We start from the raw sequence: 18467 nt of genomic DNA, 5'->3' as shown, positions 1-18467 counted from the left end.
GAATGGGAATGTGTACTGACATTCTAATAACCACACTTCGCATGTTTGGGCACATGTGAATCCGCTAGATACTCGACCACCTCGTGCTCATCAATAGCGATTCGGTGTTTTCGGTAGTGTTCTTGGTGATAAGTTGAATCGACCATACTTTCTTCCATTCTGCCTCAACGGAAGGAGATATTGCAGCTTCGTGGAATATGCCTTGCCATAAATGGTTCAAATGGCTCTGAGCACTATGGGACTTAACATCTGTGGTCATTAGTCCGCTAGAACTTAGAACTACTTAAACCTAACTAACCTAAGGACATCACACACATCCATGCCCGAGGCAGGATTCGAACCTGCGACCGTAGCAGTCGCGCGGTTCCGGACTGAGCGCCTAGAACCGCTAGACCACCGCGGCCGGCTGCCTTGCCAGGCTGCTGGAGGATGTACCTATGAATGTCAGACAATGGATGTACTCCCAGCACAATGGGGTGCCACCCTACTTCAGCACTGCTGGGAGGAATCACCTGAGATCCACTTTCGGGAATCAATGGATCGGCCGGGGCGGCCCTATGGCTTAGCCACCCAGGTCATTTGACTACACGTGTCTGGATTTCTGCCTTTGTGGGCAGATGGTGTATGAAACCGTTGTGGAAACGGAATTGCCGTCGTCGTGGTATCATTGCGGACATGCCAGGAGTCTTCGAATGGGCACGACCATCAGTGGTCCGACGATACGCAGCGTGACGCAGGCGAATGGCCGCGCATTCGAGCAGTTCCTGTGAATGGCACTGCTGTGATTAGTGTGCTAGACTACCTTCTGTGTAAATCGTTCCAGGCATCAGAAACTGACGTCAGAGTCCATATGTACCATAACTGATTATATTTCTTTATGGTGTTCTCTACCTTCTGTATTACACTACTGGCCATTAAAATTGCTACACCAAGAAGAAATGCAGATGATAAACGGGTATTCGTTGGACAAATATATTATACTAGAACTGACATGTGATTACATTTTCACGCAATTTGGGTGCATAGATCCTGAGAAATCAGTACCCAGAACAACCACCTCTGGCCGTAATAACGGCCTTGATAGGCCTGGGCATTGAGTCAAACAGAGCTTGGATGGCGTATACAGTTACAGCTGCCCATGCACCTTCAACACGATACTACAGTTCATCAAGAGTAGTGACTGGCTTATTGTGACGAGCCAGTTGCTCGGCCAACATTGACCAGACGTTTTCAATTGGTGAGAGATCTGGAGAATGTGCTGGCCAGGGCAGCAGTCGAATATTTTCTGTATCCAGAAAGGCTCCTTCAGGACCTGCAACATGTGGTCGTGTATTATCCTGTTGAAATATATGATTTCGCAGGGATCGAAACGCTATGAAAAGCTAATCATTTGCATATCACAGCATTTCCTTCGTGTCGGTTAAATTTCGCGTCTGTAGCGCGTCATCTTCGTGGTGTAGGAATTTTAATGGCCAGTAGTGTATTTGACACGGTGCCACAGTGCAGGCTGTTAATGAAGATACGAGCCTATGGAATAAGTTCACAGGTATGTGACTGCCTCGAAGACCTCTTAAGTAATAGAGCCCATTATGTTGTCCTCGACGACGAATGTTCATTACAGACAGGGGTATCGTCAGGAGCGTCCCAGGGAAGTGTGATAGGACCGCTGTTGTTCTCCGTATAAATAAATGATTTGGTGGCCAGGGAGGGTGGGGGGCGGTAATCTGCGGTTGTTTGCTGATAATTCTGTGGTGTATGGTAAGATGTAGATGTTGAGTGTCTGTAGGAAGATACAAGAGGGGGAGGAGGAGATTAGTGTTTAACGTCCCGTCGACAATGAGGTCATTAGAGACGGAGCGCAAGCTCGGGTGAGGGAAGGATGGGGAAGGAAATCGGCCGTGCCCTTTCAAAGGAACCATCCCGGCATTTGCCTGAAAACCTAAATCAGGATGGCCGGAGACGGGATTGAACCGTCGTCCTCCCGAATGCGAGTCCAGTGTTCTAACCACTGCGCCACCTCGCTCGGTGATACAAGAGGACAAAGTTTCTAGTTGATGTGGCGAATGACGGTTAGCTCTAAATGTGAAAGAATGTAAGTTAATGCGGATGAATAGAAAAAACAAACCTGTAATTTTCGGTTATAGCAGTAGTTTCTATATCTCGGCGTCACGTTGCAAAGTGATATGAAATGAAATGAGCATGTGAGAGCTGCGGTAGGGAAGGCGAATGATCGAATTTGGTGTATTGGGAATTTTAGGAAGGAGTGGTTCACCTGTAAAGGAGAGCACATATACGGCGCTGGTGCGACGTATTCTTAAATACTGCTCGAGTGTTTGAGATCCGTATCAGCTCGGATTGAAGGAACATATCGAAGCATGTCAGAGGAGGGCTGCTACATTTGTTACCGATAGGTTCGAACAATACGTAAATGCTACCGAAATGCTTCGGGAACTTAAATGGGAATCCCTGGAGAGAAGGCGACGTTATTTTCGAGGAACACCATTGAGAAAATTTAGAGAAAAGGCATCTGAAGCTCTCGGAAACGATTCTACTGCCAGCAATATACACTGCGCGTAAGGACCACGAAGATAAGGTTCGAGAAATTAGGGCTGAGAAACAGTTGTTCTTCCCTCGGTCTATTTGCGAGCGGAACAGGAAAGGAAGTGACTAGTAGTGGTACAGGTAATCTTTGCCACGCACCGTACGGTGGTTTGCGGAGTATGTATGCATATATACATGTACAACAAGGTTGTATGTGCAAACACGTAAGAGATATATTCTTGTAAGATCGGAATGTAAATGAACACTTTGTTCTTCTGTGCGTAGGTTAAAATACTCCCCAAGCTTCCATCTTCATTCATTTACAAGATGGAATCTTGTGAAATCGAAAGATTCTTTTTGAAACACCTGGTACTTCAGATTACTTAACATAGATCTAAATTAAACAGTACATTAGTTTACTCTGATATAGGAGAATAAATAAATGAAAAATTATTGTTAATTGTTAAGACGATTGTGTGAACCACAATATTCTCACTAAGTGAAGTCAGTCCCATAGTCAAGAAATTATTGTTGGGTATTGATCCGGGTAAATCACATTGGCACCCTGGTCTGTAAGGAATCTCGTCTCTGTGCGGCTGCATTTTACAACCAACCAAGGTCTGCCACCTGTTTTACCTACGACTGAGCACACGTGAAAATTCCCTTGCACATCCCTACAAATTGTTACATCCATGTGTTTACATGAGCTGACTAATTCCAATTGTGAGTTATTGATGTTGTAATCACTGGATGCTCTTTTCCGTGGTTTGCTAAGCGCAGAGCCAGTCTTCGTGCAAATCTGAAATCTTATCAATATTTGGCTGAATATCTGTGCAACCTTCTTTTATTGTACTTCAGTAGCAATAACTGCCTAAATTGCGAAATGTCTCAGATTCCTATTAATATTTATACCATGTCAATAATATACAAAACATACAGCAAAGATCAAACTTCACTAATGCAGACCTGAAGTTATTTCTAAGTCTGTCGATTATATTGTATCAAAGGTAACATGTTGCTACTTCCCTACCAGTAAACCCTAGTCCAATCCCCCTTTTTTTCACACCTTAAACGATCGTTCTTCCGTTAAAAAGTTTTGGCGTCGTACCCAATAAAATATTTTTCCGAAGTCAAGAAATACTGCGCCTACCTGACTGTCGTATCGGTTGCCATGGATGAGTTAATTCTGTTTGAGACATCACAGCTTGAGCTGGCACTGTGCAGCCCTCCGACGGTTGCGCTACTTGCCTGTATGCGGCCCATGATGCCGCAGCTGTCCATGCGGGAGGCGACGTTGACGGTGTTGCCCCAGATGTCGTACTGCGGCTTCTGAGCGCCCACCACGCCTGCGATCACTGGTCCATGGTTCAGACCTGCGGCACACCACAACACACGTAAACCGCTGAGCTCTGCTCGTCTCAGACAACACAATCTGTTTTTATAGTAATGCTAGGGAAAGGATTACTGTGCGACATCAGTATGACGCTTGTTGCTGCTTCATTAGATGATGGTTGGTTGGTTGGTTGGTTGTTTTTGGGGAAGGAGACCAGACAGCGAGGTCATCGGTCTCATCGGATTAGGGAAGGCCGTGCCCTTTGAAAGGAACCATCCCGGCATTTGCCTGGAGCGATTTAGGGAAATCACGGAAAACCTAAATCAGGATGGCCGGACGCGGGATTGAACCGTCGTCCTCCCGTATTAGATGATACCACTATCATTTAATGAAAGAGCAACACCAATGCGACCACCCGTCAAAAGCCTGGATAACCACCTATTGCAGCGCGGACATGCTGGAAGAGTCTCAGCGAGGTTCAAACCGCGACTACTTCGGTCGCAGGTTCGAATCCTGCCTCGGGCTTGGATGTGTGTGATGTCCTTAGGTTGGTTAGGTTTAAGTAGTTCTAAGTTCTAGGGGCCTGATAACCTGAGATGTTAAGTCCCATAGTGCTCAGAGCCATTTGAACCATTTTTGAGGTTCAGGAACGTACCGACAGGGAGGTGGAGACAAGTTGACTGCAGTGCCGTGGCCAGCCCCGCTAGGTTTCACGGTTGAGGATCCATGACACGAACAGCCCGATCGAGGTGGTCCAACGGATTCTCGACTGGGTTCAAATCCGAGGGGTTTGATGGTCAACTATGGTAAACTCATCCTGATGCTCTTTGAACTACAAACGTGCACAGGGAGCCGTGCAACACATACCATTGTCCTCCTTGTACATGAGATGGTGCTGAGGGAAAATCAGTTTTACGTAGTGGTGGACACGGTCATCTGGAAAAGGCCACCTGTCGCCTCTCAGTGGACGACAGTTGCAGCGCTGGCGTGCAAATTCCAGCACTGGCCGCCGATGAGCAGCAGTCAACATGGGTCCAGGATCCAGGCCCCTTCTGCAGAGGCTCATATACAGTGAGGTTCACACACAGTAACGTTCGGTGAATGGTTGCCGAGGATGATGATGACGTTTGGCTTGTGGAACGCTCAACTGCGCGGTCATCAGCGCCTGTACAAAGCCCCATTTTTTACACAGTCCGATTTAGCCATTGTCACGAATGATGATGATGATGAAATAATAAGGACAACACAAACACCCATTCCTGGGGCAGAGAAAATCTCCAACCAGGCCGGGAACTTAACCTGGGACCCCGTGATCCAGAGGCAGTAGCGCTAGCCACTAGACCACGAGCTGCAGTAAGTTGTCGAGGAGACACTGTCAGTAGCCTCTTGGTTCATCTGGGCAGTCAGTTACTCAACAGTTGCTCATCTATTCGCCCGTACAAATCTCCGCATCCGTGTTCGCTCCTGTCACCTATGGCCCCTGCTGCACCATAGTTACCTTGGCGCCAGTTTTGATAGCGCCATTTTGCCACGCACAGTCTACTTTAACCACGCGAACGGCCAACAGTTTACAGACTTAGCCGTTTGAGAAATGAACCAATCCTTGGCTCGAAAGCCAATGATTGTGCCCTTTTGGACGTCAGATAAATCGATCAACTGCACTGTTATCCGCGTCGCCAGCCGCTGTGATCGAGAGGTTCTGTGCGCTTCGGTCCGGCATCGCGCTGCTGCTAGGTCGCAGGTGCGAATCATGCCTCGGGCTTGGATGTGTGTGATGTCCATAGGATTAAGTAGTTTAGGGGGCTGATGACCTCAGATGTTAAGTCCCATAGTGCTTAGAGCCATCTGACCCATTTTTTTGTCCGCGTCCTCCCGATAGGCTTTATATATACCCTCCACTGCTAGTGCTGCCACTTGCCGTCAGTGAGTGGTTACTGCACGTTGACGTCGAGGCACGCGGGGGTCACATTAATGTGCCTGGACCCTGTACGACTTACTTACACTAGTAATATTATCGTTATACATAACTGTGTGCGTGTGTCTCGGTGGCTGAGTGCACGAGTACCACGCTAAAAGTCCAGAAGTCACCTGTGGCACAGATTTGTTAACGTGAAAAATGCCAAGACGCGCCGTGGTTGACGACTACATCAAACAGTAAGCCCCACCAGTAATTTGCTAGTAAGTCATTTCTAATGTAAAAGTAGGCAAGGACATACCACCTCCTACAACCCCAGTGTCACTGCGCTGTTCAAACAAACCTCCGGGTCTGAACGGTCTGAACGTGAACAGCAGAAAATTCGACAAAAAGTCATAACTGAAATCTCAAACTTAGGGTTCATAAAATCTGCTTTCCGTATTATTACTCGAGCGTTACATACATGTTGAAGAAATTATCTACTACAGAACTGCATGAGATAATCGGGCAATGAAATTACTTCGCTACTACACTCATGCTCATAAATTAAGGGGGCCTGATGACCTTCGCTGTTTAGTCCCCCTTAAACATCCAAACAACCACCACCACCACCATAAATTAAGGATAATTGCAGAATGTGGCGCCACACAACGTGGCACTACACAAAACTGGCGCCAATAGCATAGGCATATAGGGAACACACACGACACAGATCTGTAAGTCCACGGTATTGGAGATAAAAACGCCACTGTTTCCTGCGCATGTACCCCGACATCAATATGGGATATGATCACCATGCACACGTACACAGGCCGCACAACGAGTTGGCATACTCTGGATCACGTGGTCGAGCAGCTGCTGGGGTATAGCCTCCCGTTCTTGCAGCAGCGCCTGTCGGAGCTCCTGAAGTGTCGTAGGGGTTTGAAGACGTGCAGCGATACGTCGATCGAGAGCATCCCAGACGTGCTCGATGGGGTTTAGGTCTGGAGAACAGGCGGGCCTGATATCTGCTGTTTCAAGGTATTACTCCACGATGCCAGCTCGGTGGGGCCGTGCGTTATCATCCATCAGGAGGAAGGTGGGATTCACTGCACCCGTCAAAAGGCGGGCATACTTCTGCAAAATGACGTCCCGATACACCTGACCTGTTGCAGTTCCTCTGTCAAAGACACGTAGGGGTGTACGTGCACCCCACACCATCAAACCACGACCTCCACACAGGTCCCTTTCAAGGACATTAAGGAGTTCGTATCTGGTTCCTGGTTCACGCCAGATGAATACCCGGCGAGAATCACTGTTCAGACTATAGTTGGACTCGTTTGTGAACATAACCTGGCACCACTGTTCCAATGACCATGTACTGTGTTCTTAACACCAGGCTTTACGGGTTCTCTTGTGACCAGGGGTCAGTGGAATGCACCTAGCAGGTCTCGGGGCGAATAAACCAAGTGTGTTCAGCCGTCTTTAGACTGTGTGTCTGGAGATAACAGTTACAGTGGCTGCGGTACGGTCCCGAGCAAGGCTACCTGCAGTGCTCCGTGGCCGTCTGCGGGCTCTGATGGTGGGATATCGGTCTTCTTGCGGTGTTGTACACTGTGGACGTCCCGTACTGTAGCTCCTGGACACGTTACCTGTCTGCTTGAATCGTTGCCATAATCTTGAGATCACACTTTGTGTCACACGGAGGGCCCGTGCTACGACCTGTTTTGTTTGACCAGCCTCCAGTCGTCCCAGTATTTTACCCCTCATAACGTCAGCAATATGTGTTCTTTGAGCCATTTCAACACAGTCACCATTAGCACGTCTGGAAACGTCTGCACACTTACTCGCTGCACCGTACTCTGACATGCATTAACACACCTCTGTGCAGTTTCGAATCCTGCCTCGGGCATGGATGTGTGTCATGTCCTTAGGTTAGTTAGATTTAAGTAGTTCTAAGTTCAAGGAGACTGATGACCTCAGCTGTTAAGTCCCATAGTACTCAGAGCCATTTGAACACACCTCTGTGTATGTGGACTGCTGCCTGAGGCACCGTGCGACGACCGCAGGTCAAATGCACCCGAGGTGATTTAAACCCACAAACCGCCCACCAGAGCGTTGTTTCACCACGTATCAGAATTATCCTTAATTTATGAGCATGAGTGTATAATGGACAGCTAATGATCCCAGAATGAGATTTTCACTCTGCAGCGGAGTGTGCACTGATATGAAACTTCCTGGCAGATCCAAAGTGTGTGCCGGACCGCGACTCGAACTCCGGACCTTTGCCTTTCGCGGGCAAGTGCTCTACCAACTCAGCTACCCTAACACGACTCACGCCCCGTCCTTACAGCTTTACTTCTGCCAGTACCTCGTCTCCCAACTTCCAAACTTTACAGAAGCTCTCCTGCGAACTTTGCAGAACTAGCACTCCTGAAAGAAAGGATATTGCGGAGACATGGCCTAGCCACAGCCTGGGGTGTGTTTCCAGAATGAGATTTTCACTCTGCAGCGGAGTGTGCGAGTCTCTGTCCGGCACACAGTTTTGATCTGCCAGGAAGTTTCATATCAGCGCACACTCCGTTGCAAAGTGAAAATCTCATTCTGGAAACATCCCCCAGGCTGTGGCTAAGCCATGTCTCCGCAATATCCTTTCTTACAGGAGTTCTAGTTCTGCAAGGTTCGCAGAAGAGCTTCTGTAAAGTTTGGAAGGTAGGAGACGAGATACTGGCAGAAGTAAAGCTGTGAGGACGGGGCGTGAGTCGTGCTTGGGTAGCTCAGTTGGTAGAGCACTTGCCCGCGAAATGCAAAGGTCTGGAGTTCCAGTCGCGGTCCGGCACACAGTTTTGATCTGCCAGGAAGTTCGACAACTAATGATGTCGGAGAAAGTATAAATCCTTAACTAGCAGTTTTAGGAACCGAATAACGTAACACTGTAAGGTGCTGTTGAGAACATATTTTAGTAAGTGACTGGTTTCGGTGAAAGATCATTTTTCAGCAAAGGTTAGGTTAACAGCTAGAGTTACCTCGGAATAAAACGACGTCCTGGACACTGCATGCTCCTTACAAGGTTTCCACTTTAGGTCAATCCACACGATTAATACAAGATATTTTGCGGTTGTTGCTGTTCATAGTGATTTATCTCCAACAGCCTAATCAGACATTAATGGCGTTGTCCTCGTATTAATAGACAGTTTGTGACATTTAATTAGGTTCTGGGTCAACTGAAAGCGGCTGCACCAATCGCCAGTCCTCTGCTACTTAACTATGGTCTGGTGTAGGCAACAGCGTCTTTCGCTAACACTACGACGGGCTTCCAATAAGTAATGCAACACTTTTTTTCAGTATGCCTATACACCATACTATTCTCACTCTTTTGGGCTACGAAACCTTATTTTTTAACAAAATCTCCGGTCAATGCGACGGCGTCACGCCACCTTACTTGGTTACTCGGAGTGGATGGCGGGGGGGGGGGGGGGGGGGGGGGGATGGGGAAGCTGTATGCCCGCACAGTACCGTTCTTCTTGCTGCATCAGTAACCTCCCATCATCCACATATTGCTTCCCACGGGGAGGGCATGCTTCACTGGGCCAAATAGATGGAAATCGGAAGAAGCGGGAGCTCAGCGGGCACGCACCTTTGAGTACCCCAGCTGGTGGATGAATGTGTCAACACTTCTAACAGAGACGTCCAGTTTTGAACGAGTATTTGACTGTGATCCGTCCTACACCCTGAATGAGTGTGTCCGCACGCTCCAGCGTGGCAGGAGTCACAGCTGTGTGCCGCCGGTCGGCACGCGGGGTATCTTGACAGACGCCTCGCCCAACGACTCACCATGCTTTTGTTCACTGTCAGGTTTCCATAGACATTCCTACAGATATCTGCGATTCTCTCGGCTTCCACCAAAAGAAGTGAATGACAGCTCTCTGCTTTGAATGCACCTCTATTACAGACCCATTTTGAAGGCTAGGTATAGCGTTACCACCTATCGGAACGTCATGAAACTATAATGTCTGAACCGAGAATATTCCACAATGTCCCACAACAAATTCCGCATTTTTTCAAATCAAACTGGCCGCGAGAAAAAAAGTGTCGCATTAATTACTGAACGCCCTTTGTATTTTGAATATGAAGCCTGATGGGGAAAAAGAATGTAAGACTAGGGAGATGTGGCGACTTACCTATTCTGAGCTTGAACCTCTGGAAGGACTCCCTGTTGATCTGGTCGAGAATGGTCATCAGCTGTACGGCAAACTCAACCAGGATGACCACATTGTGCTCCTGCTGGCGGCAAGCGTCCTGCAACAGATGCGTGGGTCGGTGCCTCGATGGCGCTCTGTTTAGCACACTGCCTGAGCCCGTCGATTGGCTCATACCTGGACCACGTGATTCCTACTGCACTCCTCTGAATGAGGACCACATTGTCTGATGAAATGTCAGCTTATTTAGTTCAAAGATTGAAATCGCGAGACTAATAACAATTATGAAAACTACACTGTTCTCCAAAACTTGATGACAAGGTAGATCAAGCAACGTAATATGTCAACTTATTGGTGGAAACGTGTGTAAGCGCTGGTGAATGTTGCCAGAGGTCTCCCTGGCTGGAAGACAGATGGCGTGAGGCCAGCTTGATTATCGTGTTAAATGGGGCTGCCTCGGTAACAAGAGTCAATTGAAGGAACTGGAAAAGACAGAGTGTGTCAGTCAGTTCTTAATTACAACATTGCCGCGTGACAACACCTGGACGACTCCACAACCGAAAGAAGGACCAGCTGGGACGAGTATGGCCAAGGACTTTGGTATTACTCACAGCACTGTTTGACGTGCATGGCTAGCGTTCCAGACCACAGTCACTGCTGCCAGAAGGAGAGGAGGTGGGTGACCACGGTCTACTACAGCAACAGATGACCGATTCACTGTGCAAAATACAAGAAGGAACACACGTCAAACAGCGGGTGCAATTGTACCAACATTTAAGGGGACTGCAAGATACGCCGTCTCATGCTCCACAGTGGCTCGGCGACTGCATGGGGGTGGTGTCTTTGCCTGAAGACCAGTACATTGTGTTCCGTTGACAACCACACATTGGCGTCATCGTTAGGGATGGTGCCAAGAGCAAAGAGACTGGTCCAACGAGGAGCAGCGTGCTCTTTTGAAAGAAGATTCGGTTTGAGTAGTGATTCTGGAGTACCCTCATGTTTCCACGTTTCCACTAGGCTGCAGAAGTTTCACTGGAAGTCCTTATACATTCTCCATACGGTCCCGATCCTTCCACATGTGATTTGCATATTTTTGGAGCCCTGAAGAAATTCGTGGCTGTCGATTTGTTTCGGAGGTAGAGGTGCACGTCTGGGGGTAATCAGGGTTCCTCAGGGAACTGCAAATATTTTTCCATGAAGGCCCACACTGGAATAGATGTATTAACAGTTATGGCGACTGCTTTTGAAATAACTGACAGTTTTCTTACTTTTTTCGTCTCTCTCGCTTACATTTGACTGTCCATTATACATAGCAGTGACACATCATGCGAAAGCTACTTTCGTCCCTAAGTTTTGCGTAGCAGCGTAATTAAACACAGAATGACGGAGAACTGAATTGATTATCAAGCGTCGTTATGTCAAAGACCATCATTTACATAGTGGAAGTAATAATAATTGGGATACGTTGTCTTTGGCTATGCCTCGATATGGTAAGATGAACATCACCACACTTTTACCGAGATTACGAAAATATAAAACGGAAGTCGCCAAAAAGTCCATTTCGAGTCGTTTCGCCACCTCTCCACCTAAGGCATCTTCAACGGGACACGAGTGAAGACATTGATACATTACGCAAAAATCTTAGCTACTTCACGATGCTGTTTAAGAATTCATGAAAATAACAATAACGAGCATTTTAAGGATTGACTTTATTCGAATGTGTCCCTCCAGTTAAAGCAGAAGTGGTGGATTCGCGTCCACGTATGAGCGATCGATGCGGTTCGAAGCCAGTTCGCCACAGTTCCGGGAAGAAAAAGGTTCTCACTTTATTTGAATGTTCTTGAAATTTATATTATTATCCTCCAGACAGCGCTGTTATTGCAGCCTATCTGAATGATATCATGGGAAATGTCATTACTGACAGTCGTGCGGTTTTTTATTTCTCGCAATGCTGTACTCCATTTACGTAGATTGAAATGAACTGCCGCTGAGTTACGATATTTGTGATATAAGGACTTACATATCTCCTGAGATTATACGCGCACTTCTCTATACGACGGAAGAGGACTACCACTTCTTCATCTTTAAAGAATAGTAAGTATTGAAAAGAAAGATCATTTCAATACTACACGAAAGTTAGAAAAGATAAATCAATTACAAGTTGAGTTACAAATAAATGAGAGCTAAAATAAAACAGTAACACTCCAAAGGAAAAATATATTAGACACTAAAATGCAGAAAATTTAATCAAGCATGCAGTAGGAAAAAAAAAATCTGTAAATCAGCTTTCGACTTCCAGACCACAAAAGATATTGTAGTGAAAAGAAAACTGTATTATTCAAATAATGTACTTCTACATTAGACACTATCATGCCAGTTGAGTGTAACAGAAATAAGAAACAACGCAGTACATCTACACCAGCAAATAATACAGCTACACTTTAAAACGGAAAATAAACTGCAATTTAACGAGAAGGAAGCTGCGAAATAATGAAAATGAAGCAACAAAAAGAAGTGAGCAGAAGCAGTAAGCTGGAGCAGTCAACAGGCTACGTACATATGGAATGTTGCCATATTAACCTCTTGCTTTCGGTCTGTTTTGCGCAACTAATATTCACTCAGAAGGCCGATGATTCTGCACAATATCTGGAAGAGTGATATAGTAATTAACAGCTTCTACATCTACATGATTATTCCCCAACACGAACTTAAGCGCTTGACGGTTGGTGCAATGCCCATTTTCATATCGTATCTCTGTCATTGAACCCTAGAATATCTCGTGGGGAAGAATGAAAACCTAAATATGTCCGTGCGAACTCTAAATTCTCTAATTTTATAGCGAGAGTCATTCTTCACTGTGTAGCTGGGACGGGTGGGGCAACAAAATGATTTCGTAGTTGGAGGAGATCGTTCATTGAAATTTCGAGAAAAGATTTCGCCGCAGTGGAACACTTACTTCTTTCAGTGGTTTAAGTCATAATTTGCTTATCACATCCATGAAATGCTCTCCCACCTTTAGCTATACCACAAAACGAACACGCTCTTCTTCTAACTTTCACAACGTTTTCTGTCAATTCTATCTTACAAGGAGCCTATATTCCATAGAAATGCTGTAGAAGAAGACGTAAGAACTTTGTGTAAGTTGTTTCTTGGGTGACTCTATCTCACGTCCTAAGTATTCTGTTTGGTTCGCCTGTCCTGCAGGACTTTCTACACTATCGTTTCTGTTTAATTTGGATCTGATTGTAATCCCTGGAGGTAAAGTGCTGGACTACACCCAGACTAGGTCAAACGTCGAAATACCGTCCAGAAAATATCATCACCAACCTGTCTCGAAAATATGTACTAGGGAAAACCTCTGAAATCGTATCTGCTTGTCTGTCAGAAACGTTTTTGCTTTCTTGTAAACAACGTGCGCCTAAGGTTTTTTCATAAACGACACATAATATTGGTTGTGCTCTCTAGCATGCGCTGCTCTTAAATCTATTTGACTGTTAAGATCTATATGGTAGCTACAAATTATTGGGAGAATTTCATAGAACTATGCTTTCAGCAATGCAACCCATCAATAAATGATTTTACCGCCGCCTGAAAGCGGGATCTTTGTGTTTCCGGACAGAGCGTATGTGTTTGCAGAACTACGGATGGTACTGCAGAATTAATATTTACTACATTACCAGTTATCTGACGAATTTAACGCTGCGAATGAAATTAAATGACAATAGGTATTGGTGCTCGAGCTTAAAAGCACACAAAATCTACGCTAAAACTTCAGAAAGTGTTAAAATGAACGACAGATGATTTGAGATGCTGTGGAAAGTTGCGATGTAAATGGTAACGTAGCCCATTGCGTAACTATACAACAACTGAACATTTACTTGGTGAATTGTGACTGGCCCAAAAGTTGCTAATTTACGTAATTCCTATTTCGCGTTGTGAGAAGTTGGCAAACAAAGTAAAAAGAGGAAAATATGCTTTTCTGTTAGTATACGAAAATTGGCGGTGACGCTGATGGACACTGCATGGCACTCTGTTAATGCTAGAATGTGTATACATTTAGACCCTTCTGGGAAAACGTAATTCCTTATCAGAGAACTCGGTGGCTCCATTAACTAATCCACATGTGTGTTGTTAAATAAACAGCAAGTTTTAGTTGTATTTAAATGTTAAGAGTAGTGGGTTTTCTCATAAAGTGGAATTCTTACTCTACATCATATTTTCACTCATAGGTTATTTGATAATATAATATATTGTACTATTAATATTATCAAAAATGGGGGAAATTTACAGAAAGGCTGATCTGCAGAAATCAGTGGGGACTTTTGTCGATTACGCAGCAAATTTTTGTGGTTAGAAATCAGTGCAAAGGTACCGTAGTTTCCAAACTCTTGCACTTAGCATTTCCTCCAGACTACAACTGTTATTTCTATAGTAATACGGAACGAGACAGTTAAATACTACGAATTATATTTTTCAAATACAATATAAGAAATAAATATGAACAGGTCACAGTCTACAAGACGGTGGATTCGGTATACGACGAGAATGAAGATACATTGGACCATGCGATTTATTAGCGATTGAAATGGTCTTGCGACTGCCTAATGTAGCATTTAAGTATTACGAAAGAAATACAGTTTAACTGGCGTTTATGTTCAGTTACTCAAAATACCGTGCTTTACATCAACATCTATACTACGCAAGTGGTCTTCTGTATGAGGTGGAGGACTCTTCTAATAGGAGATCAACCACGCTGTTCCACGTACGATCGGTGCGCTGGAAAGATGACTGTCTGTAAGCCTCCGTTTGAAATCGTATTTCTCTGATACGTCCAGTGCAGTGCCAGAGACTGTGCCGATGTGTGCGTTTCTAGTGACGCCCAGTTGCACTTGTAGAAAACCGTATCCGGCAGTTTGACATCAGGATAACGAACGTCTATCAATACAGAGCCGGTTAAGACGCAGACACAGCAATAATTACAATAGCCAGTTGTTCCTGCTTAAGTTTGGGGGTTATCGACTGAAGCTCCAGTTTTAAGATGTTTTAGCACGGGAAGAGTTTTGAGATTATTTCATATACGAATCTTCTCAGAGCCGTCTCAATAGCATGCGTTACTTCAACTCAGAAATTGTGTCGGGACGGAGAGTACTCAAAGATTTGGTGGAGGAGAGTTTTGTACACGAACGACAACGTTGATGAATTAAACGTCCGTAACACTCTTACAACAAATCAACATAATGGAGATGTTACTACACAAGTAAATGTAGGTGGTTCTTTCACCTTAAATCACTTTAAGTCGATTTTTCATGGTTGTGTTTTTTGGCATCCCTCATTGAATCGCTTTGCGGGAAATGAACTGCCTTTCCGCAGGAAATTTTTCGGCGCCAAATGTCAGCCATGTTTACTGAGATGAAGCTATCGTAAGGTTACTGATGGAGAAAGGTGGCATTGAACCCTGCTACATTATGCCCTTCCACTGGAAAACTGCAGTCCTCGTTTTGAAGAAGCCAGGATATTTTATTGTTTTGATGTGATTCATCTACAGTGCGCAAAAAACAAATGATCACTTTTTAAAACTTCGTAACTGTCTCCCATTGCGGTACACAAGTTTGAAACTTGGCTCAGAAGTGGCTACAACCATCCTCTGTAATAGCCAGAAAGCGTGGCTCCCTCCGACGTCACGCTTGGCCTGAGAGACGCTTGAAACAGCTTGTCGACAAGTGCGAAATAAAGACCACAGCTCACAGGTTCATGTGATGTGTAAGGCGGGTTAATGACGTCACACTGGCACCAAATTTGCGTAATACTGCCCAACGCTACCGTGGACGTGACACACAACGACAGGCTCGTCCCTCCCTCCCTTACCCACACTTCGCCTCTTCTTTTGCCGCCTCGGCGATGGAGGTTAGGAATGCGACGCTCAACGTTGAAATCACGCAATTTTCTTAAGGGTGGCATCTTAGACAGACCGCCGCTCAGAATCAACTGGAAAGGACCTCAGAGGGTGGTACAAATGGCGTCAATGGAACAACGACTCTCCTTGCAGCGTTGATTCCCACACAATACGCCATCGACAAAGACAGTTTGCAGTGCGTTCTTGACCAATTCGACAATGCTCACTGTACGTTTCAAATCTAGTCTGAGGACATCGTGAGGCCTAAACTCCGCTGAACTTGATCTGACCCTTTTGGAGTATAGTGCAACCGCAATGTTTGGTCTGGTATGCAGGGTAGAACCACCGACGACTGTTCAAAACATTTGCATTTCCGACGTACGCTTGTGTGGCACATCTTGCATGATTGGACATCTCCTCTCCTCCTTTATTACCATCGTTTTTTGACTGCAGTCTTATACGTGATCGAATAGCTATTGGCTGCCAACTTCCGTCCCTCACGCATAAAAATTTAAGCGAATGGAGCATATAAAACCTCTACATAAATCCAGAGACATCATCTGAAACTCCGTATCTATCCAGACACCTTTAAGGGGGGTAGGACGTCAAACGGGCCGACTTGGAGCAGGAGAGGCACCAGAGGACATTTTAATTTCCACTGTCTATACTTTTACAAGCAAATTCATGAAACTTTGTCAGCATGACCAGGAAGGATTCAAGATTCACACAAGTAGCAGTGGAAGTTCAAAAACGTAACAAAACTAATTTTTTTACATGTGAAGTTTCACTTTTTCACATACTATTGACTGCATTTGTTACTATAGGTACACTTTTCTTCATAAGTAAGAGAGGCTGTTCGATGAATTTTGTACAGCATACAAACCATACTTACAGGTGTCTGGAACTCTAGAATCTATTTAATTTATGAAAAAATGAATGAGCTGTTACGTTTTAAACTTTATGTTTAGAAAAAAATCAAATTTTTTAGTTAATTATCTCAATTTTTACCACAGTTCTTAATGTTGTTGTTGTTGTGGTCTTCAGTCCTGAGACTGGTTTGATGCAGCTCTCCATGCTACTCTATCCTGTGCAAGCTTCTTCATCTCCCAGTACCTACTGCAACCTACATCCTTCTGAATCTGCTTAGTGTATTCATCTCTTGGTCTCCCTCTACGATTTTTACCCTTCACGCTGCCCTCCAACGCTAAATTTGTGATCCCTTGATGCCTCAAAACATGTCCTACCAACCGATCCCTTCTTCTAGTCAAGTTGTGCCACAAACTTCTCTTCTCCCCAATCCTATTCAGTACCTCCTCATTAGTTACGTGATCTACCCACCTTATCTTCAGCATTCTTCTGTAGCATCACATTTCGAAAGCTTCTATTCTCTTCTTGTCCAAACTGGTTATCGTCCATGTTTCACTTCCATACATGGCTGTACTCCATACAAATACTTTCAGAAACGCCTTCCTGACACTTAAATCTATACTCGATGTTAACAAATTTCTCTTCTTCGGAAATGATTTCCTTGCCATTGCCAGTCTACATTTTATATCCTCTCTACTTCGACCATCATCAGTTATTTTACTCCCTAAATAGCAAAACTCCTTTACTACTTTAAGTGTCTCATTTCCTAATCTAATCCCCTCAGCATCACCCGATTTAATTTGACTACATTCCATTATCCTCGTTTTGCTTTTATTGATGTTCATCTTATATCCTCCTTTCAAGACACTGTCCATTCCATTCAACAGCTCTTCCAAGTCCATTGCTCTCTCTAACAGAATTACAATGTCATCGGCAAACCTCAAAGTTTTTATTACTTCTCCGTGGATTTTAATACCTAGTCCGAATGTTTCTTTTTTTCCTTCACTGCTTACTCAATATAAAGATTGAATAACATTGGGGATAAGCTACAACCCTGTCTCACTCCCTTCCCAACCAATGCTTCCCTTTCATGCCCCTCGACTCTTATAACTGCCATCTGCTTTCTGTACAAATTGTAAATAGCCTTTCGCTCCCTGTATTTTACCCCTGTCAACTTCAGAATTTGAAAGAGAATATTCCAGTTAACGTTGTCAAAAGCTTTCTCTAAGTCTACAAATGCTAGAAACGTAGGTTTGCCTTTTCTTAATCTTTCTTCTAAGATCAGTCGTAAGGTTAGTATTGCCTCACGTGTTCCAACATTTCTACAGAATCCAAACTGATCTTCCCCGAGGTCCGCTTCTACCAGTTTTTCCATTCGTCTGAAAAGAATTCGCGTTAGTATTTTGCAGCTGTGACTTATTAAACTGATAGTTCGGTAATTTTCACATCTGTCAACACCTGCTTTCTTTGGGATTGGAATTATTATATTCTTCTTGAAGTCTGTGGGTATTTCGCCTGTCTCATACATCTTGCTCACCAGATGGTAGAGTTTTGTCATGACTGGCTCTCCCAAGGCCATCAGTAGGTCTAATGGAATGTTGTCTACTCCCGGGGCCTTGTTTCGACTCAGGTCTTTCAGTGCTCTGTCAAACTCTTCACCCAGTATCTTATCTCCCATTTCATCTTCATCTACATCCTCTTCCATTTCCATAATATTGTCTTCAAGTACATCACCCTTGT

The 18467-nt window shown here is 44.8% G+C and overlaps 1 protein-coding gene across 1 annotated transcript in view; it reads right to left on the bottom strand.

Moving 5' to 3' along the window:
* LOC126473799 (adenylate cyclase type 2) overlaps window positions 1-18467 on the bottom strand; it is a 324328-nt gene that overhangs the window by 6494 nt on the left and 299367 nt on the right. The window contains exons 17-18 of the mRNA XM_050101077.1: window positions 9950-10067; window positions 3790-3914 (exon numbers count right to left, since the gene is read on the bottom strand). Coding sequence (XP_049957034.1) covers window positions 3790-3914; window positions 9950-10067 — 243 coding nt within the window. The remainder of the gene's footprint in view (window positions 1-3789; window positions 3915-9949; window positions 10068-18467) is intronic.

Source organism: Schistocerca serialis, chromosome 4 (genome assembly GCF_023864345.2).
Source record: "Schistocerca serialis cubense isolate TAMUIC-IGC-003099 chromosome 4, iqSchSeri2.2, whole genome shotgun sequence".
In the NCBI taxonomy this organism is placed as follows: domain Eukaryota; kingdom Metazoa; phylum Arthropoda; class Insecta; order Orthoptera; family Acrididae; genus Schistocerca; species Schistocerca serialis.
This window is presented reverse-complemented; position numbering and strand designations above follow the sequence as displayed.